The 24,492-nt window shown below is 35.0% G+C and overlaps 1 protein-coding gene across 1 annotated transcript in view; it reads right to left on the reverse strand.

Annotated features, from left to right (window-relative positions):
- Positions 1-204: 204 nt before the first annotated feature.
- Rps6ka6 (ribosomal protein S6 kinase A6) overlaps positions 205-24,492 on the reverse strand; it is a 109,213-nt gene continuing 84,925 nt past the window's right edge. The window contains exons 22-25 of the mRNA XM_059251488.1: positions 23,747-23,864; positions 16,320-16,460; positions 15,537-15,658; positions 205-945 (exon numbers count right to left, since the gene is read on the reverse strand). Coding sequence (XP_059107471.1) covers positions 897-945; positions 15,537-15,658; positions 16,320-16,460; positions 23,747-23,864 — 430 coding nt within the window. The 3' untranslated portion in view covers positions 205-896. The remainder of the gene's footprint in view (positions 946-15,536; positions 15,659-16,319; positions 16,461-23,746; positions 23,865-24,492) is intronic.

Genomic DNA, 24,492 nt, shown 5'->3' on the forward strand with positions numbered 1-24,492 from the left:
TAAATGCTATGAGGTTTGCGGAGAGTTGCAAATATAACTGGGGATTTTCTATAGGTCTTTTAAGTTTCATTAGTTTGTATTTCTGTATTTTGCTTTTTACTATTTGATGCATCCATATTTAAGATTTGTATTTCTCCATGAATAGATTGCCTCTTTTATTATAGCATATTCAATATCTAATATATATATGAATATACACACATATATTTCCAATCTTTTATTTTCAACTTACGCTAACATATACCATCATATCTTAAGTAAATTCTTTATAGTAAAGACAGTGTATATGGTTGAGTGATGTTTCTAAATCAACAATGATAATATGCTAATTGGCACATTTGATTTACCTTTAAGATTCTTAAACTGTTAAACACTATTAGAATTTACGATTATTTTTTCTTTTAATAGGTATTTTATTTCATTATTTTTCACAAACAGAATGCTGTTTCCCCTCCTTCCTCTCTTCCCAGTCCCTCCCCCCATCTCCCCTCTGCCTTCCCCATGGATATCAACCAAACATGGCAGATCAAGTTGCAGAAAGACTAACCACCTCCCCTCCCATTAAGGCTGGACAAGGAAATCCAGTATGAGGGTAAGGGTCCTAAAGGCCAGCAAAAGAGTCAAAGACAGTCCCTGATCCCAGTGTTAGGAACCCCACAAGAAGATCAAGCTACACAATTTTCACATATATGCAGAGGGCCTAGATGAGTCTCATGCAGGCTCCCTGATTGTCGGTTCTGTCTCTGTGAGCTCCTATGAGAACAGGTTAGTTGATTCTCTGGATATTCTTGTGGTGTCCTTGACACCTCTGGCCTCTAGAATCCTTCCTCCCCTTCTGGAGGACTCCCCGAGGTCCGCCTAATGTTTGGCTGTGGGTCTCTCTGCATCTCTTTCCATCAGTTGCTGGATGAAGAGTCTCTGGTGACAGTTGGGCTAGGCACCGATCTATAAGTATAGCAGAATATCATTAGGAATCATTTCATTGATTTTATTCATTCATTTATTTTTTTATTTTTTGCCAGTCGTGTTTGGTTCTGTCCTAGTTCTCTGGGTCCTGGCCCTCCAGGCATATCAGGGGTGGGTTCCCTCTGATGGCATGGATCTCAGGCTGGATCAGTCATTGGTTGGACACTCCTACACTCCCACAATTTCTGAGCACAGCTTGTAGGCAGGACACATTATAGGTAGAAGTTTTCATGGCTGGGTTGGTGTCCCAATCCTTCCACTGGAAGCCTTGCTTGGTTACAGGAGAGGACCAGTTCAGGCTCCATATCCCCCACTGCTGTAAGTCTTAACTAGGGTCACCCTCATAGATTCCTGGTAATTTCCATTGCACTAGGTTTCTAGCTCATCCCCAAGATGCCCCCCAATTCCAGTTGTCTCTCCCAGTACTCTCTCCATCCTTTCCCTCACCTGGTCCCTCCTGTTACTGTCCCCCCACACACACCCTCTCCTCACCCTCGATGTCTATTCGATTTCCCCTTCCCAGGGAGATCCAAGTGTTCCCCCTTGAACCCTCCTTGTTACTTAGCTTCCCTGGGTCTATCAATTGTAGCATGACTGTCTTCTTCCTACGTTCTAGGATTGTATATACTTTTAATAATTCCAATTTATCTATAGCATTACTGAGTGTACCTGTATGAATTTTAGTGGTAGCTATATGCATTATATTTATATAACTTAAGATTTAGCTAATGCCATTTTAGCAGATATCATGAAGTTTAGAAAATTAATCTCACATAACACCAATTTATTCTCTCCATAATTTCCTGCAGTATTTTTCTACCTAACCACATGACAATGTTATATTTTGCTTCAAAAATAAGGCATAATTTATAGAGTTTAAGTCTATTGTACTCATGCCTGTTTTTTTTTTCTAACTGTGTTCTTTCTTCCTTCCTAATAATCGTTCAAGATTCCTTCAGTTGTGCTTATCACTGCTTCTTGCATCCTTTTATTCTAATCATGGCTGTTTAGATGGGTCAGATAGGTCTCACAGCACTGCTTTCCTGCTGTCATCATCTACTAATCTACTGTCTTTTCCCATACACTGCGATCTTTTTAATATCATTTTTATTGAAACCTGAATGTTTTGTGTTGTGAGACTCTGGATTTGACTGAAACTATTTCTTTTCATTGGATTTCTGACACCACTCCAACACAGAAAGTAAAGATGACACCCATCCCTTCAGTGCCAGGTGAAGGCAAAATCCTGGTTCCCCCTTAGACTCAAATGAGATCCAAGGAAATAGTAATCCTCAATAGTACTGGTTACGAGTAAGAATTACAGCTCTTGGGCTGGTTAGATGTCTTAGAGGATAAAAGCACTTGTCAGCAAACCTCACAACCCCAGTTCAATCCCCAGAATCTGTGTAAAGAAAGGAACCAACTAGTACAAGCTGACCTCCACAAACATGCTACGGCATGTGTACACCCATATATGTACACACACAAAGGCATACAAAGTAAATACATAAATGTAAAAACAAACTGAAAAAACACAGATCTTCCAACCCTTCATAAATAACTAACACACTGGCTAGAGAAACAGAGGGTTATGAATAGTCCACACGTAACATTCACTAATGCTTAAAAGGGAGGCGGGATTGCCTCAGTACACTGCTGTTCGATGGTGGAAACTGTGTCTTCTCTAACATTACCCAAACAATGGGTATGAAGTTGCCTCATTGATAAAGGATTTAAGTGGTAATATAGACTTTTATCTCCCATTGGACAGTGAGTTGTTATTACAGATTAGCAGGAAATGAAAGCCTGGTCTCTCCATTCCACCTGTACTGAAAATGATAGAAGTTCTGTAGTATCTCACAGCATAGGAAAGGAGAAAATGTAGACTTTCTACATAACTCTTGGTGGCATAAGAATGGATTGGCAGTTATCTCTGGTGATGAGCCCTAACACAGATCTTAGGGTCAAAGGTTTTCTATTCTAGTAACTCCCCCTTTTCCTGATACTTTGATGATACAAACAGGCTTCTGCTGAGACTTATGGAGTCTATCAACCTGATATCACTTCCAATGTATTTAAAATAACTTCACTTATGATTTTCTTTGTTCTGTTAGTATAAAACTTCCATCAATCTGTTACTACCCTGGAACAGATGTGAGCTAACCTCAGTTTGTGTTCCAGGCCATGGTCACTCATATTTGTCTCCAAAATAAAATATCCTTTATCCCTTTTAATATGGGAATTGTTTTTTCACAAATACTTGACTGTCTTTTTTTTCATATTTAGTTTGGCAGAAGACTCTGACGCTTTATTTAAGTTATGATGTATCATCATGTACCCCTTACAAAGCTGAATAAGAAAAAATATTAATTTTCTGGTTTATGTTTTATATTTCCAGAAAGACTAATTCTTCTCTGGTAAGATTATTTTAATCCACTATCAACCCACTGATGTTAATGAAAAGTCAACTATTAGTTAAGCGTTTTTCATCTAAAAATTATATTTACAGTATCTATTTGGTTATGTAATGCAATTTTATGACTTTTTTCTCTTAGTTTACTTTGAATAACTGAATAAACAAATTGGACACCTTGGGAAGGGAGTACTAGAGTATTGTCTTTTATGTATTCTTTCAGTTAAAAACGTTAACATTGGAACATAAAGATTTGATACAATATCAACTGATGTCTTAGGGTTTCTATTGCTTTGATAAAACATGACCAAAAGCAAATTGGGGGAAAAGGGGTTTAATTCACCTTAAAGCTTGTTATCCATCAACCAGCGAAGACATGGCAGGAACTAAGGGCAGGAACATGGAAGCAGGAATTGGAGTAAGACTAAATTTCTGTCTTTGCTAGTGTTTCTTTGGCTGTGATAAACACCATGACAAAAAGCAACTCGGGGAGAAAGGGTTTAATCTCACTTTCACATCACAGTCCATCAAGGAAGGACATCAGGGCAGGAAATGAAGGCAGAAAACTGGAGGCAGGAACTGTTACAAGGGGCCAGGGAGGAATGCTGCTTAATGGCTTGCCCCTTGTGGCTTTCTTAGCCTACTTTCTTATACCACCCAGAACCACTTGTCCAGGGGTGGCACTGCCCACAGTATTCTTGGTCCTCCCACAACATCAATCAAGCAAATGAATCACAACTTGCCTACAGGTCAGCCTGGTGGGAGAATTTTCTCAACTGAAGTTTCTTCTAAATGGATTCTAACTTGTGTCAAGTTGACATAAAACTAGCCAACACAACTGGAATTACTGAAAGTTATCTAAACTTAATTTAAGTTACCAAATCTACAATAACTCATAGAAGAATCATGGACTGAAAGCATTATATAATCTTGTGGGAAGAAGATAATAAATCATGTCAAGATTCCTTTAAACTAAACTTGGAACAACAATATGAAAAAAACATGAAAAAACAAAATAAAAGATACCACAAGTAAATTCTATGTCATTTTAAGGAAAAGATTGTTAGTTTTAGAATAATATTTAGATGTTTTAAAATTTACATAATTTACAGGTTATAAATTCTAATGTACTTACATGACACTAATTCTATCTATATTAATTATACTTATGAAACAAAGAACCTCATATAGAACCAAAAGTTAATATCTTATTCAAACCCAATCTAATCAAATGTGATAGAAATACGTTTGTGCTCAGCCTCATACAGCTTTGAACAGTCTTAAGAACCAATCTAAAATACAATTCTTCGTGTGAACCCTCTCTATAAAATTAAAAATTGGTCATCAAGTTTTCTTTGAATATCAATAGTAACAGAATACTCATCTCACAAGTGAGTCTTCTCTATGTATGAGCAGGTGTATATACCTATATAATGAAAAGCTGGTGGCAGTCCTATGATTAAATATGTGGATGATAAGGCTAATTGTTAAGCAATGTTACAATATACTATAGAATAGCCAACCTAACTAAAGCACTTGTGTTGGTCTCCTGAGATTACATGGAGAGACAAAGGAGTAGTGTAATCTTGACAGAGAATGTCACCTCTTATGAAGATGTCAAATGTGAAGTCTCATTTCATTAAAAACTGTGCTCCTAAAAACTCATTACTTGCCCAGGTGAAAATTTCACCTTTCAGGAGACAGAAACACAAGAAATCTGACACTCTAAATTAAATTTTGATCACCAGGGGAAAACTAGTCAGTCAGATGAAAGTGGTACAAACATTGAGAACCAGGTTTCATATCAGGTTGACATTTGTGATATTGAATGAAGAAAATACTGGGAGATAGTCATGCACATATTTTAGATGTAAGAAGTCATCTTAGAAAAAGTCACAGATAACTTTGTCAAAATATATAAAGTATAGAAGAAAAATGCAATGAATATTATAGGGGAGTCAGCTAAACTCCGAAATTAAAAAAGAATGATTGAAAGGGAGATTCTGATGAACTTATGTATATAAACAAAATGATATGCTCAAAAACTAAAAAGTAAAGATAACTTTTTTAGCTGTAGACCTCATTTGAGTTTCATACTTAAAATCATTTTTTTTTTACTCCCTTCTTTCATCTTTTGCACTCTCCTGCTGAAATGCAATATATAGAGATTTTGTTTGGCCAGGGTAGGATAAAGTAGATTTTATTTTTAACATGTGTATAATAAAGGGCTGGAAGACGAGGAGCACTGTGAAACACTGGCCTCTGGAATGACATGGCTGTTACACACATGAACTCACACAAGACCTCCACAAGATCAAGAGTTACAAATTTCAACATAGAATGTGTGTGTGTGTGTGTGTGTGTGTGTGTGTGTGTGTGTGTGTGTGTGTATGTTCCTAAGGTCCCACCCCCTTCTTAAGGAGTTATTGACAGTTGATGGCTTCTGAAGAGTCATTTTTCTTTGGTGGGAGTGGTAACTGCTAAGTTTCTCATGCCCTAGTGGGTGACCCATACATATGCATACACCGGCGTCACTAATTACTTACTGGGTTATTATTTTAAAGTCATGAAGTTTGGAGCCAGTTGGGAAATATGTTGGAGTGGTGGTGGAGAGGAACTGGGGGAAGTGTTAGATATGACCAAGATAAAATACACATGTTTTAAATTTTTAAAAAATGCTTACAACAAAGTTGGTGCTCTTGTGCTTTTTAGCACTTTTTAAAAAATATGTAAGGACTATTAGACACATTGCTTATGGAGTATCATACAACTTAAGAATTCATGGCATGGATTTTCTGGCTAACATCTTGTCTATATTTTGCTTACCAAAAATAACTAGCTTCATACTGGAAAGGTGAAGGTAGTAATAATTGAGGCATCAAAAACAAAATAAAATGCAACATGTAATCCCTATGCTATATTCTATGATCAAATATGATTTAGCAATTCTGGGTTTGGCAGCTTGAACATACACTAAACTCAGCTGAATAATCACCTTGTTAAATCACAGGTTGCTGGATCCCAGCCTCCACTTTTAGTAAGTTCTCAGATGAAATTACTGCTCTTGACAACTACTGTCTAAAAATAAATGCTTTCTGACATTTCTGGGAAGAATGCAAAATAGCCTAATGTCAATGGAAGATATTTTGGCAATATCTTAAAAACAATTACTTGTGATGGTTAATCTTTAAAAAGTCAGTTTTTTTGAGAGCTTGAACTACCTGGGAGACAAGGGCCTCTGAACATGCTATGGGAGATGATTTTGACTAGGTTAATGAAGGTAAGGAGATCTACTGTGGGTAGCTCCATTTCCTGGCCTGGGATCCTGTACTATATAAAAGGGAGACAGTGAGCTGAGAAGAAACATTACTCTCTGCTTGACTGTGGATACATGTGGCCAGCTGCCTTCAGTCCCTGCCTTGACTTTACCATGATGAGCCAACACATGTCCTTTATCTCTTAAGTTGCTTTTACTGGGGTATTTTTGTTACAGTAACAGGAAAAGCAACTAAGACAGAATTTATTAAATCAAGAAATCTGGGTTCTAAATTTTTATATTAGGGTAAATAATATACAAGTTAGGGATACATCAACAACATAAAATGTATGTATGAACTTTACTGTACCATTATTTGTGATTGCAAAACATTGGAAACTATCTGTCAAAGCATAGGAGCTTAAATAAAATATAAGAAATATACACAATGAAGAAACATGAACCTGAAAACAAGAATATGAAGGATACGTATAAGCTAATAATTTCCAAAATACATTAAGTGAAAAAGCAAAGTGCAGGAGAGTACAAAGTCTGAGACCTTTTCTAATGAAGAAAGGAAACTGGGAGTGGTTAGCTTTATATAAAGAACATGAATCAAAAAACCAACGATGTTGGTTACTGTTATGGTTTGAATCTGCAATGTTTCCCATAGGCTCAGGGTTTTAGTGCTTTATTTCCAGATTCTGGCCTTACTTGAGACTGTAGAGACTTTGAGAGGCAGAGCCTGGCAGACAGAAGTGGGCCTCTGAATGTCCTATTAGCCCACCAGGATTGTGAGGAGCTTTGGCATATATTCTCATTGGCACAAATTGAGCTACCTTGTCATAGACTGAAATCCCTATGAAGCTGTGAGCTTTTCCTCTTTTAGTTGTTTCTATCAGAGGTTTTGGTTACAATGATGCAAAAGTTACCTACAGGAGGTGTGCAAGGAAGGATACAGTACAGATGACATCGATGGCATGTTTAGTATACTTATCTATGTAGTGATAGCCTTCAGAACTATGTCATTTTCTACATAGTAAACAAACAAACAAACAAACAATTAAATTAGAATGAATAGGAAAAGGAGGTTAATATAGAAACTCAGAAATAGAAATTAACTAAAAATGAAAAACTAAAAAAACATACAAAAGACACAATCAGAAAAGTTAATCAAGGGACTATGTATCACCTAGAGTTCTTGGTCCTAAAGTTACATTATAGAAATAGATGCAACTTTAGGTATTCTCTAGGGAAGACTGGGATAGTATATGCATTTTATGAAAGCATGCATATTTAAAATGGACATGCATACATGTTTATTATTTAAATTTCTATTGATATCATGAAATATAATGATTAAAAATGACTTATGGAAGAATTTATTTTGACTTACAGTTCCAGAGGGAGGAGTCCATCGTGATGAGGAAACATAGAAGCAAGTGGTAGGAGATACCTTCTTCCTGCAAGGCTGCACTTCCCCATAACCACCTCAAACAGTACCCACCCAGGGAACAATTCTTAAAATGCCTGAACCTATGGAGGACATTTCTCATCTAAGCTACCATGATACAGGAAAGGTACTGGGTAAGCAAAAAGAGAATAGCCACTACCACCCTGTTTGCCTTTATATAGTACATCACATTCCATTAGAAATGCCCTATCCCTTTCCAATTTCAGTCAAGTATTCCTTAGTTAACTCTACCTCTAGGAGCTAGGCATGAGAGGAACTAAAGGTTAGACCTGTTATTTCCATCTTGGAATCATGCTGAGTCTGAGTATGGGTTAGTTTCAAAAGTATATTTGAAAGATTGAGGAAACAATAGTTCCACAACAGTGATCAAGACATGAAGCCAAACAATAAATTGCCTTTGTATGTTCAACTCATGAGTTAGGTATTAGCATCTGTAACCAAAAAATCTTCAAAAAAAAGCTGTAACACAATGTGTTAAATCATTATTCTCTTCAGTGGTCCACCATAAGGTTGCTACTGCATTCTTTTTTAAATAAGCAGTCGAAAGTATCTCTTGAAAAATTAGGATGCTTGTCACATAATTATTTAATCTGTTGTTCTTTTCTTGCCTCTCCTATTAGAAGCTCAGATCTAAATTTAATGCTCAAAATTAATGATCTGATAGTTGTAGATATTGGCATAACTCTCATTTTCATAGCTTTGCTGAAGTGTTTCATTTTAAAAGCCTTATTTGTCATTATTCAAAAAAATTAATCTTTGTTTAAAAGAAAATCAGCACCAGTATCTGGCACAAAAATACATGACACATTTGTTGAGTAAAATTGCATCTATTAACAAAGAATTCATTTTGTTCAGAAACTGAGTAATCTGTTATCAAGTATGGTAGTTTATTTAAAACTTTATAAACAAGATAATCTAAAATAGCTATGTTCAGAAAATATATCAACTGTATCTGAGAACCCTGAAACAGAAGGAAGAAAAAGTATAGTGTCTAATCTACACAAAAGCATGGAGATCTGGCAAGTGCAGGAAGGAAAGGCAGGGCTTCAAAGTAGAAGGCTGCCTTGTGCTTAGGTAGAGAAGGTTCGAGGATCCACAAAAATCCTGTGAAACATATAAATTGTACCTTCAAAAACAGGTCCACAGTATTTTCAACCTGTTGCTTCAAGTAAAAGGGAGAACACTACGGGAATCAAAGGGACAACAAACTCTAGTCTGCTTCTTTTATCCTTTTCGATCAGGCTGCGAGGCCTAAAACTTCCCCAAGACCCACTGGCTAAAACTACACTCCCTTATTTGACATGAGAGAAGCAAATGCAGAGCATATTTTTTTAAGGTAGCCAGTGGGAAAGCAAATTCTACAGACTCCCCCAATCTGACCTGGGATATGCCCTGCTTACCTCTAAGAAGCTGGGAAAGAGGTACATGAAGATTTTGATCACTGCATAGGAACTTATGTTTTACAGGTGTACACAGTTGTTACAATGTAACATGCCATTGCTTCCTCTTCAGTTACATTTTTGTATTTATTCTAAGCATACAAGAATTGGTCAGCACTTGGAGACAAATATATTAATGCTCTTACTATAGAAAAGCCTGTCACTTTAACTTGAAGATAAATGCATTCTCCTGATAAGATCTAAAGTATTGTATATCTGCATGCATATTTTCTTGAATATTTTATTTATATTTTATCTTATAAGGATACTAGAATAAGAATCTTCAAGGAAAAAATATTACAGTTCTGGAAATATCAAGCAATATGTATAACCAAGCAATATTTTTAAACAACTGTTATATTTGGATCCAGAATCTTGTGTATACATACACATTCATATTCTCTCTCTTTCTATCTTCCTCTCCCCACTCAATGAATTGTGTAATTTAGCTATGTATTCGATAAAAGCAGACAGTTTTGCATCCATAAATGATCAAGCAAGGTCAAGTATAAAATGTTAGAAAGTTACAGCCTTTTTATTTAGTACCCAGAGAATGCCAGTAACTTAACATAATTTCTTGATAATTGTTGCTCACAGTTTTAACAAGAACAAAAATAAATATAACTTGATGTCATCTTTGGCATGTTGTAAATTCAAAAGGATAGCCATTTCTTTAGAAGCACTGTGAGGTAAAAGAATAATGTAGAATGCACTACTAAATCTAATCTTACAAGATGAAAAATGTACAATGAATGAAAACATCAACGTCAAGAGGAAGTGTCTTAAAGAAAAAATATTTACGAAATAAATGATAGTATAAAACCTATACTAGTTTGGAAAAATCACAGTTTATAGCAACCTGGGGACTTTTTCGTCAATCTCAGCTTTTAGATTTTTAAGTTCCTGGGAAGTAAATCTATATACAATTTCTATTTAACACCATTTCTGTTGAAACGTGCAATGAAACTCTAGTGAATATAAATGCCTGTATCAAAACAATAGGTACATGAATTGCTAAGTGTTTGGGAAGTGTCAGAAAAATGAACTTTTTAAAGGTATGGCAGTAGCAAACTATGCTATTTTTGCATAAATCCTAGCCAACTCAAGACTAGCGATACCAATTCTGTTTTTCCACATACTTTTTTCTCCTTTATATTATGGACTATAATGCAAGATAAATTTGCATACACACAAACCATGCTGGGACTTGAATATTTAATTAAAAGTTTGTGTACAACTTTTAAAAGTGGTGATTTCTTCCTAGATTGTTTTCCTGGTAGTGAAAATAACTTTACTGTACTAAGAAAAGTTTATACCTTTGATATAAGTGGTATGAGTTTTAGAAACAACAAATTTTAAGCAAGAAGTAAAATGCTATCTGAACAATATTAGTTGAGTAAAAGAAAAAGGCAACAAATTAGCCAAATAATATCAATTATTAATAAATTAATGCACATATTAATATATTCTCTAGAACTGTTCCACATAAAATTGGATGTTTAATTACCATTTTCAAGAATAATTAATAGTTATAAATAATCAAAGTAAAAACAAAACAGTCATTTCCAGGTGTCCATGGTTAAGAAATAGGAATATAGAACAAACCTTTACTTGGTATATGTTCAGAGACATATACTAAACATTTAGCTCAAGGTTTTTTTCCTAATCAATTACTAAAATGTATATATTTTCTAATACAATGTAAGCAATTTTGAATTTCTTGGTTTTAAAAGTACTTTAAGTACTTTTCTTTTTGTAATTTTCTTAATATTCCAAAGAAACATGTGCTTGTAATCTAAAATTTATTGTATATCCAAGTATAGGTCTTCTACATATTAGCAGTTAAGTTGAATTTTAGATGATAAAGCAAGATTATTTTACAGAAATTATAGAATAGACTCCATTAGATTGTAAGACTAAAAGCAGGAAAAAATTACTCCATGAGCATAATGGGTATTGTAAATAATCACTAACACAATACTTAATCATCATCTCAGCAATCACTGATCTCAAGATAAAGAAGAAAAACTCCTTAACAAGCACTGAAATGAAAAAAAGGACATTAAATAAATTTAAACGTAACTGGTCAATCTGAATTTACTATGGCTTGAATTATTGTTGCAAAACAATGTAATACAATAGATCTCTGGGTCCTAAAATCTAGACAAAGAGTCTAGAAAAGGAATCCATTTAAAAATAATTTTCGCTGGGCGGTGGTGGTGCATGCCTTTAATCCCAGCACTAGGGAGGCAGAGGCAGGCTGATCTCTGTGAGTTCGAGGCCAGGCTCCAAAGCAACACAGAGAAACCCTGTCTCGAAAAACCAGGAAAAAAAAAAGAAAAATAATTTTCATTTGAATTTCTGTGCTTTTTTCTATTAATACAATTGTGGGTTGAATAAATGTCCTTATGTTACTAAATATGCATTGGGGGAAATTAAAATACAGAAAAATATGAGTTTAACAACATGTAAAGAAATGACTACCAATACCTTTCTCTCTATATACCACTTTGTTATAGAGTAGTTCAGTATATGAAAAAGCTTGGAATATTTTAAGACAAAATACAGAATGCCTGGAAAGGAAGGAACTCTACAAATACGAAACATTTTATTGAATGACTTAACCCTGGGAACTTCTGAGTATGTTCCTTAACCCCCAAACTTCAACAATAACTGAATTTAAAATTATTCTCATTTGATGAGATTGCCTGAAATTCCTGCAACTAGAAACACATTTGCCTAGTAGCATTCTTCACTGAAAAATGCTAATTCTCTACTAGCCACTAACAAGAAAATGTGCATTAATTTAGTGATGCAGCTTTCCTGCCACCTTATTAGCTGAACTCCACTGTTCTTAAAATGGAAGTCTTGATTTGCGGAAAAAAGAAAGGAGTAGATCCTTTTGGAATACTTAATCCTTGTGAGGATTTGGTAAATCTTAATGGTAAAAAACTGTTGTGAGGTGATCAAGTAGGATAGTGAGTGGTTTAGAAAACCACATGAAAGCGAATGTATGAAATGGATAAACTGCCTACTGTAAAGTATATTTTTGCAGTGTGCCTTTTGTTGCTTTTCTTTTTTCTTCTATATATATGAAGGGCCTTCTTCTAGTTCGGATACTACTAATCAAGTGATATTAATGAGTTTCTATGAGCAATATTATTTTAACATGTTTCAGTGTGGAAATAATCAATACCAAGCACCATTGTTAACTTTGTGGGTTGCAAAACAAATTCAATCACTAACCAGAATTTCTACTAAAAAAATCAGAAAACAAAAATAAATAATAATTAAAAAAAACAATATTCAGGCATTCCTATCAAAATAGGTTAAAAGTTTGATACCAGAAAATCAGTCACCAACACTGCTTTCTAATTTTCTTGGAAATCGTTTCCTGAATATTCACTCATGGTACTGTGTGCTTTCAGACAATGGATTCTTAGTCTACCTTAGTGACCTAATGTTTTCTCTTCAAGAAAAATAAGTTCAATATCTTCTCCTTTCTAGAAGAGTAAAACACCTCAAAGTTTTAGCTCAAAATGTGCTGCTGTTTAAATACTACCAAATAATGCAAAATAATTCGTCATGAACCCATCAGGAACTACAGTATGCTAAAGTCTTATAGAAAGTTTAACTGGTCACTCATTTATAGAAGCCTTTTTTTGAGTATTTGAACCTTCACTCACTCTATTTGGACTTATTCTAGCCAAAAAGGACATGATTAGATACCCCACTTTTACAAAACAAGGGTATTGTAATGTCTTTCTTTTATAATAATGTTGTCTCTCTACTACTTTTGTTAAGCTAGTACATCTGAAATTTCTAACAGCAAGTTTTTCACAATTAGGTAAATGCTCTAGCATGCCTGTGTCTTCTGCACAGTAAATACTCACTGGGGGATAAGGAAGTATGATATTCACTGCTTATTCCTTAGTGTTCCTTTCATATCAGGCTGTACAAAAAAACCCTCTGAGCAAACAATTGAAAATCATGATAATCTTTTTAACCCATTCATTATACAAAGGCTGAAGGGCATTTTATGATGATTTTTCATTTTCCAGTTTCATTTTCTCTAATTTTATGAGCTGGAAAATAGATATGGAAACAGTATGTGTCCTAAAAATTCAATAGAAAATTACATCTTTGAGTTTGACAAAAATACTGATAAAAATGTGTAACTGCACAAATGAGACAATGACAGGAACACAGTAACTCAAAGTATATGGACACAGATTTTTAAATGCAAGTACTTAATGTAAGAAAGCAAAAAAAGGGGAAATGAACCACATTGGAACACCAAATTCACAAAATAGGACACTAAGACTAAGTAATGCTACTATGTGGCATCAGATCAGCTGTTACTTAATATTGTTCAATTATTTTAAAAAAGACACCTCAAAGTAAGAATACATCCTTTTATATATCAAGTGTAGGAAACATATTTGTGCATGGATACAGATCTCTTACATTTTAAAGAGAATACATATAGTTTGTTTTATTAAATACCAACATTACATGTCTCCTAGCATAAATCATATACTCAGTAATCAGTTCTTTCTGAACTAAGCAAAGTAAAATGCACAGCAAATAGTACACCTAGCACAAACAAGTATACATTTCTAGTCACTAAACAAAACTGACATCCTCCAGTTTACATTCATGAGTTATTTCTGTCAGTAGTAGTAGTTAACGGTATTTTTCTGGATAACATAAAATGATTTTTTTTAAAATTTCAGCATTCAAAGAAAACAATACATTATTATACAGTGGTTCTGAATCATAAATTTAGTAAAAACAATTTGGCTGGTTTACTATAAATATGATTTTTAAATGTGCTCAAATTTCTGTGTGAATCATTAATGTTTTCCTATTTAAAATCTTAGATTATCTTCTTGAAGTACAACTATTACGTAGAATTGTCTAACGATTACTGGAATGCATTATACGGTTTCATATGTGCTAAGTGCACAAGTCCACTATAATAAAACTTCAACTACATCACCATAGGATTCAAGGGAGATCAATCAATACACTATACTGTAGCTCAAATCACATGGAAATTAGAAATAAAACAGTGTATCTCCATTTATAAAGGGGAAAGATGATCATGAAATTGAACTGGTTAACTTCAAAGTCAGTTTATGTAACACTAAGATCACATCAACACCATGTACTTCATATTCAAAGACTTAACTATGACATATTTAGGAGATTAAAGACCAACATGAAACCTTTGAATAAAAATTTCTTCACTTTTACTACAATTCCATTAGCTGTAAAACACTAGAAGCCTTATGAAAATTTTGTCTAGATGAAGCCACTTACAGATAATATACAAACCTGTCTGCACACATTATTAGTGATTAATTATTCTATCAGAACTTTGGCACCAACCATAACAGGACTTCATGTATCAGCACAAATGGATTTTACTCTGGCACCAAACTACTTTTGCTACATTTAGTATCTAAACAGACTCAAACGAATGGAGTGCTTTGGCTATGCACAAGCTACTAGAATACTTCTGTTTTTCTTTTAAAAACAAAAAAGTTTTTCTTCAGGATATGATATTAAAAAACACTGTCATTGTTTGGCATTATAATATTTATAACATATGAAAAGCATCTTGATTACTATTAATGACTCCCTAAACCAATTTTGTGTAAAATAATAATAGGATAACTTTGTTTGAAAGGAATTTGGAGAGTTAATGTGCAGAGAAGTTGTTAAGACCTTGTGGGCATCAATTATATAGTTAAACATTTGGATACTACTGCAAAATGACATAATATGAATATTATGGACCTATGTATGTTCGTTTAAAATTCAAACCTCCCAAAAAGAGAGGCTTAAATAGAATATTCAAGTAATGTGAAAGGAAAAAAAAATACCTTTGATATAAAATTAGGCAAAAATAAAACAAAACCAACCCACAACACATTTAATTTTCTCTTCATCCAGTTAGCTGAGGAATAGTATGAATCTTACAAGGCAGTTGATGTTCGCTTTTTCATGCTCCGTCTCTGAGCTAAACTTGAAGCAGCAACAGGCTCTAGGACTGGTTGGAAAGTCTGGCGAGTCAAGACAGAGTATGTTGCAACCATTGCTTCCTAAAATAATGACAAAACATTACAAGTTCACTAACAATTTCTGTAGGAAAGAAGTATTTAATAATACACAGCAAGACCTCAACCTATGAAATTTGCCCTTTTATATAGCTGATATAGCAAGGACCCAACTTATAGAACCAGCTAAGTTGTGCGCGCACACATACACACACACACACACACACACAGAGTTTGGAATGCTTGTACATTAGTAGTTGTATTTAGTCATAAAAAAGAACAAAATTATGTCATTTGCAGAAAAATGGGTAGAGCTGATAATAGTCATGTTAAACAAAATAACTACAATCTAAAAATAAACACTGCACACTTTTTCTCATATATGATATCTATGCTTTAAAAAGACAAAGGTACTATTACTATTACCAATGTAGAGCAAGAAAAAGGGGATGAGAGAAAGGGATATCAGAGGGCATTAGAGAGTAAGTATGATCAAAGTACATCATATGTATATAAGAAAATGTCACCATAAATCCCACTATTTGGGGAAATTCATATAAGCTAAAAGATAATTTTATCATAAAAGACATAGTAAAAAAAATAGTTCATGAATGTTTACAAAAAAATCTATCTTCAAGAAATAAAGATACTTAAATAATCATCAGTGGGTAACATGAGATACATATTAAGTGTGTGTCTGTTTTACCGTAACAATATATGGTATGTCATCTGTCTTTGGCTCATCCCTCGGCAACTGTTCTCTGTGAGTTATCCAAGAGTGCTTTAATACTTCTTCCGCAGTATAACGCTGATGTGGGTCCATGTGAAGCATATGAGAAAGCAAATCCTAAATGGATACAGAAATTTATATGAAAGTATATAATTCACATTTCCTCAAAATATGAAAGTATCAATAATTTTAATGTTTTGTTTTCTCAATACTCTGTATAACTAACTCTGTGTGTGCATACACACACACACACACACACACACACACACACACACACATATAATAGTCACAAATTTGAAAGGGAAAAGATGGAGAGAGAGAAGGGAGGGACAAAAGTGATGTAGATGCAGTGCTCATGTATGAAATTCTCAAAAAAATTCTATAGAAAAAAAGATAATCTTGAAACAGATTTTTCATTATGTAGTAAAGATTTATTTTATAAATCAGCGTATACCAAATTTCTAGAACTGGGATTTGGTTAGTAATGAAAGAGGGAAAAACCACTTAAGATAACAGGAGTTTCCCTGGAATGTTTTAAATGGGCAAGAAAACAGCTATAGAACTTTCGTTAGAAAGTTAGACTCCAAGATGTAATGGTTTGTATATACAAATAAAATACAAAGGAGAGGTTGTTATGCAGTTAGCTAATCCACTCAATAAGGGCTTTCTGTATTATATACTATATATACATATATATATATACACACACACACACACACACATACTGAGAACAGCAAAATATAAATTCAATGTCAGCAACTAATGTTTTGATAATGGTCCAGTCATCATAAATCTTTAGCAAATTAACTTTGAATATTTGATTTTGTTAAAATTATAACTATCATAGAACATAACTTCATAGAAATATACAAGTTTAAATACACCAAAGCATGTATGTAACACTTTGAGTAAACTATCTTTACTACTTTTTTTTTGGTTTTTCTGAGACAGGGTTTCTCTGTGTAGCTTTGCGCCTTTCCTGGAACTGGCTTTGGAGACCAGGCTGGCCTCGAACTCACAGAGATCCGCCTGGCTCTGCCTCCCGAGTGCTGGGATTAAAGGCGTGCGCCACCAACGCCCAGCTTCTTTACTACTTTTAGGAGAACAAGTAAAATCCCCTCAACAAGAATTTTCTAATAGATAAAGACATTATTTGTGCAATCTTTTATTACCCAGAATAATGAAACTAAAGATGATAGGTAATAAGAACAGATAAAGGAATAATATTCCTGTATTCTCACAACTCAATAGGCTGAGCTAGGAGGATTACAGTAAGTTAGGGCCAGACTAGGCTACATAGTACATTTAGCACCAGCACTGTTTGACCCTGTTTTTTCAAAAAAGGTGAAGAAAAAATATAATGTTAAAAAGAATTCAGGGCTCTAGATAATCAAAATAACCAACTTGGAATGGAACAGGTATGCAAAAATAAACAGACATTTACTATTAAAAATGAGACAAAGGGAGTAATGGGAAGGGGAAGGATGATAAAAGGGAGAGTGGGGTTGGGGGTATATGATCAATGTATAGTACATATTTGCATGAAATCTCCTTATAAAATCATATAAAATGAGTATATGAAAATAAAATATAAAATAAAATAAGAATTAGTAAGGCACTCTTATTTTATTCATCAAGCCCATTATTACACATATAACCAAAGGAATTAAAATCAGTATGTCAACGAGGTATCTGTACTACAATATTAACAGTAGCACTACTGACAACAATAACAAAATAAAAACAACTCATCTTTCCATCAACTGTTAAATGCATAAAGAAATGTCACGTATATAATACATGGTAGTGCATGTATATATGCATGAGTGAATATTATGTAATGTATGTACATGAATTTATATATGCACAAGATGGAATACTATTCAGTCACAATAGAATAAAATCCTGTAATTTGTGACAATATGGGTGGAACTGGAGATCATTATATTAGTGAAGCAAGCCAGGCATAGCAACATAATTATGATATGATTTCACTCAGTATGTGGAATGCTAAGGCAGTCCATCTCATAGAAGTGAGAGTAAAATGTGGGTTAGCAGGCATGATGCAGTATAGTGGGGAGGAGAGACAGGTAATTTTGATCAGTTACAGTTGGAGAGCATCAAGAATTTCTGGTATGCTACCACAGAGAAGTGTGACTACAGATAACAACAAACACCTAGGGGATTTTTCAATGTTTCATTTAAAAAAAATGACAGGTGTTTGAGGAAATAGATATGTCAACCTACCTTAAACATTACACAATGTATACATGTATTAATGCAGTATAAGTTGTATCATTAATATGATCAAGTTTTCTGGTTTATGTATCAGTTAAATACAAATATAAAATAAGCCTGGTGAAGTGTCACATACCTGCAACACCAGCACTAGGAAGGTATGAGATGGTACTGTGTTACCCAAAATGTTGTGTACCCTAATAAACTTATCTGGGGTCAGAGACAGAACAGCCACAATATTAAACAGCCACAATATTAAACATAGAGGATAGGCAGTGGTAGCACACGCCTTTAATCCTAGCACTCCAGAGGCAGAAATCCATGTGTTCAAGGATACAGCCAAGCATGGTGACTCACGTCTTTAATCCCAGAAAGTGAGCCTTTAATCCCAGGGAGTGAGGCAGAAAGCAGAAAGATATATAAGGTGTGAGGACCCGAACGAAACTAGAAGCATTTGGCCTGGTTAAGCATTTGGCTGGTTAAGCTTTCAGGCTTTTGAGCGACACAATTCAGCTGAGATTCATTCTGGATGAGGACTCAGAGGCTTCCAGTCTGAGGAAACAAGACCAGCTGAGGAATTGGCAAGGTGAGATAGCTGTGGCTTGTTCTGTCTCTCTGATCTACCAGCATTGACCCCAATAACTGGCCTCAGGTTTGATTTTATTAATAAGGCTCTCTAAGATTCCTGCTACAAAGGTAGAAGCAGGAAAGGGAGAAACAATGCCAACCTCCTATGTTTTATTATATAGCCATATCCTTCAAAACCAAACAAAAATATGGGGGAAGAAAGATATCCTGTGTCTCCACTAATCTACAATAGAGCATTAATTATAGTGGCTACAGGCAAAAAAGGCTGATGACAAGAAAAAGTAAGGGAGGGTACTAGCAACCATTAGACAGAGATGAGGTAGAATCTAGGAATGTTCAACTTTAGATTTGTAAAAGAAACAGACCCTGAAACAGCAGGAGAAGGAAAGCATCTCTCCCAGCAGAGCTTTAAGCAAAAGAGGAAAAAGAAAGTCTGTGAGTTCCATAGATACACAATATGGATCTCTGCAAAACAAACAAACAAATAAATGAAAATAAGAGATCTGCAGCCAGGCATTGAACTACAGGCTTGATAGCAAACAGGCATTGAACTACAGGCCTCCTGCTATACTACATGCTCACTGGTGCTGAGAGGGTAATCATTTTGAGGTTTTACAGTCAAAACGTTTTGACCAGAGAGAGCAGTTTTATTACCCTCAAACCCCAAAAGTTCCCCTTCTTCAATAACCGGGCAAGTAAATATCCCAAGAATCAGTATGGGCCCAGGATATTTGTTGTAATCTAGATGCAGCTCACAAACACAGGTCTGCTTAGCTGAGAAATATAGGTATGACTACAGAAGAAAGTTGATTAAATCTGGAGGCCTTCAACTGGACCTCTGGGAATAGACCAGCTGTGGGAGAATACTAGCAGAGACCATTATAGCTAGATCATGCAGGACCAGTCAGTGTTTTGTGCTCGACCCTGTAAAGTGCATATTACTTTGGTCTGATGGATTAATATAATCTCAGAGCAGTGGAAATATTTGGTGGAAACACAGCCTGTCTCAGGCATTTTTTTCTGCTCACACATGCACTGGCAAAGCATGCCTGGTATCCAACTGTTAGGATATCCCTGGGCTCATCTAGCAGAAGCAGTTTAAGGGCAGGTCCTATATACCTGTATTGCCTGGCCTCAATGAGGAAAACACTTTCAGGAATTCAGTTCAGCCAGGGTCAAACATATATTACTGTCTCTTGGAAAAGGCAGGGTTTGTATCAATATGCTACCAGCCTTTTGTTGGCCCAACCAGAGAGAAAACAATTAAATGCCCAAACGCCTCCAATACCAAAAAAATCAAAACATAAGACTGAGACCTCCACATTATGTATCTTCAGGAAGTAAGAAATGTTGGCAATTTTTATTGTTTTTTTCTTGCACTTTCTTTCACATCACTATTATTTCTTATGCTTTCATCCCATATATGCTTCTTCTCTTCCCTGTCTTCCTTCTTCACTCTTCTATCCTTTCTTCATCCACTTCCTTTTCACTACTTAATTATTCACACTTTCAACTTCAGTAAATTTGACATTCCTAGGTTTTATTTTTCTTTAAGAACCCTAACTATCCTAGCTCCTTTCTTCTCTATCTAACCTTTTACACTGGAATTGATACTTCTCATTGTTTTTTTCTACATTTAAACACTTGGTTTGCTTTTGAATTACTATTGTCTGTTTTCTCTCCTCTGAGTGGTAATGGGGATTGGGTTTTGAAGAGAAGGCTGTTTGGCCTTAATTTCAGCACTTGGGAGGTACAAGAAGGAGGATCTCTGTGAGTTCAAGGCTTCCTAGAACTACATAGTGAGACATTGTCTATAAGGAGATAGAAGGCTGTTCATTAAGAGGATATCTATTAACAGAACAGAAAGAGGTATTCATGCCACACTTTCAAGAGCCTGAACCTGAAAATCAATCCATGACGTAGAGAAAGGAAGGAAAAGATACTCAAACTAAAAAGACTGAAAGTCTATTAAATTAAACTACAGCAGAAAAATTCAATAGTGGGAAAGATACATATATCCAATACAAGAAACATTTAAAATCCCCATGGATATGATCAGAGAGAACTTTTCCATCTTATATTATAATGAAAATACTAAGCAATGAAAAGAAAACATTTTTGACCTTTAGCGGATGTGTCTCTTTACTTTTAATCACCAAAGTATACCTCAACACATAAATCGCCTACACAGACTTCAAACTTCACAAGGGAAAACAAAACAAAACTTTCATCTGCTCATTAAAGCTGATCTGAACTTTTCTACTTGCCCAGGGATTTTGAAGGATTTTTGAATGGTACAGATAGTGACAAAAATAAAGCAATGAAGAATAATTTTAGGAGGGGCATGTCTGCAAATATTGAAATGTACTGTCTTATATTTTACTCAGAAAGCTCTCAGTTGCTGATTATCTGCCATACAGCATACTACAGTCATATTCTCACTAAATACTTGAGCATTTACTAAGTGTCACATACGCAACCTGTTTTGAAGTACACACAATACTGATATAACATATATAAGGTATTTAATCTTTCTAATAACCCTGAAGTAGGTACTACTAACATCACTTTTTGATATGGCAACTGACATACAAGTAGATTCGACAACAGTCTCAAAGTCACAAACTTACTAAGCCATAGTCAGGCGATGCAATCTAAGTGCCATCCTAAGTCTTAATTGCTAGTCTGGATGACTTTTCATCTTTCCCCTATTATACTAAAAAACTGATGCACAAATTTAAATAATTACTACAACTTTATTTTTTGTTTCTCTGCTTTCATTTTAGAAACAGATTCTCATATGCTCTAGGCTAGCCTTGAACTTTCATATACCAAGGTCATCCTGTTCAGGAATGACCTGGAACTTCTCTATTGTTTCTTCTACCTACCTAGTGATAGGAACAGAGGCATGTGCCACCATGTTCAGTTTCATGTGGTATTGGGGAACAAGCCCATCACATAAATATAGCAAGCATTCAATATTGGTAGCATTAAGATATAGCAATTATGAATAAAGTAAAATCTCTTATATTTTTGGTTGTGAGTCTAGCCTTTAATGGCTGAGCCATCTCTCCAGCCTTTAGGCCGACAGCTATGGAGCCTGCATGGGACTGGACTAGGCCTTCTGCATAGTTGTGTAGTTGGGTCTGTTTGAGGGGCCCCTGGCAGTGATGATCAGGATCTATCCCTGGTACATGATCTGGTTTTCTGGATCCCATTACCTATGGTTGGACACCTTGCTCAGCCTTGATGGAAGGGGATAGGGGCTTGGTCCTGCCTCAACTGAATGTACCAGGCTTAGCTGTCACCCCCATTGGATAAAACTTTCATGATACTTTTGGCCAGTTTTTGAAAAATTATACTAAACTATAACAAAGAATAATTATGTATAATCAGCTGGGTATTTATACTTAAGGGAACATATTGAAAATATGATCAATAAAAAATTTTTTCTCATCTATATGCACTTTTAGTAAGCTTTATAACCTATATTAAAACAAAAGCACAACAGATTTTTTTATTCACTTCACAATACTCAGATGGTAAACTCACCAGCTGTACATAGTAACAATTTATAAGCTTTCAGTTTTGATCAAATATTTCTGTTCAAGTTCATTTGGTACATGTGATGTGTAACAGAAGCTACAACCAAAAAAAAAAAAATCTCACCAACACGGCTCCCCAATATGTCCTTAACTGAATGACACCAAGAGACATGCTAACATGGAAGAGGAGAAACTCATAAGAACTTAACCCTATCCAAGAACTACAGGCAACAAAGAAATGCTTTGAGCAAGAGAAATTAGTTTTTCCTAGAGAAGAGCACACCAATTAGTTATCCAATACCAGATGCTCAGCCCTGAAAATATACACACAGGTAACATTATACAGACTGAGCATGTTAATTTTCACACACACACACACACACACACACACACACACACACACACACACACACAGCGTACAACTACCAAGATCACCAACACTTAAATAAAAAGAGGCCATGAATTTAAAAGAGAAGAGTGGGTTAAATAGAAGGTGTTGTGTTCTGGGATGTCTTTCTGTATGTTGTGAATATGTGTTGCTCTGATTGGTTGATAAATAAAGCAGCATTGGCCTATGGCAGGGCAGGATGGAGCCAGGCAGGAAGATCCAAAAGAGATAGTGGGAGGAGAAAGGAGAGGCAGGGGAGAAGTTCAGCCTGTCGCCCCAAGAACAACATGCCAGCAGACCAGAACATTTGGCAAAACATAGATTAATAGAAATGGGTTAATTTAAGATATAAGAGCTAGCTAGCAAGAAGCTTGAGCGATATGCCATCCAGTTTGTAATTAATATAAGCCTCTGTGTGTTTACTTGGGTCTGAGTGGCTGCAGGACTGGGTGGGACACAGGAAAACTTCCGCCTACCAAGTTGGACATAAGAAAGAGAAGGGAAAATCAAGTAATTATAATCTCAACAAATAAAAAAAATTAAATACTGACATGACAACATAAGAATAGACATTGGGATATAGTTTCTGGATTTTAATAATTTAATATGAACACAGTAAAACTGAACATATTTATGATTTATACCTTAGCTCCATCTGAAATATTGTCCCAGTTTCCACCACTCAAAGAGAAGTTCCCATTGCCTATACGCAGGAGTATTTCTTCAGGAGTATCATTGGGTCCATTGGAAAATGGAGTGTAGCTGTTAATAAAATAGATTTTAATAAACATGAAAAGCAAAGGTACATTTTATACATAATTAAAAGTGATGACTATAAGTCTATATACAAAGATGAAAAGGAGCCAAGAGCATTACCTAATATTTCCCTTTACTGTTAATATGAAATCATGTATCTCAAACAATGAATTTAATCCTAATAAATTATTAAATGAAGTACAGAATCTTGCTGATTACTTCTTGGCTTCCTTTGATCAGCTAATAAATGCAAAATGAGGGTGGACTTTTATATAAACATACAGTATTATAATGAGACCATGATAAAACACAAAATATTCTATTTTGATAGGCTTAAGTTAGCAAGGAAATATATCTACTATGAAGAAGTTTCAATTCTTCCATATTTATAATGTATTTATTGTGCCAATTCAGCTTATTCATTAACATTTTATTCATTCATTCATTCAGTTATTTTGAGACAGGGTTTCTCTGTGTAGTTTTGGTGCCTGTCCTAGATCTCGCTCTATAGACCAGGCTGACCTCAAACTCAGAGATCTGCCTGGCTCTGCCTCCTGAGTGCTGGGACTAAAGGCATGTGCCACCACCGCCCAGCTAACATTTCATTTTTAAGACTATGATTAGTGTAAACAAG

This window comes from Peromyscus eremicus, chromosome X, assembly GCF_949786415.1.
Source record: "Peromyscus eremicus chromosome X, PerEre_H2_v1, whole genome shotgun sequence".
Taxonomy (NCBI): domain Eukaryota; kingdom Metazoa; phylum Chordata; class Mammalia; order Rodentia; family Cricetidae; genus Peromyscus; species Peromyscus eremicus.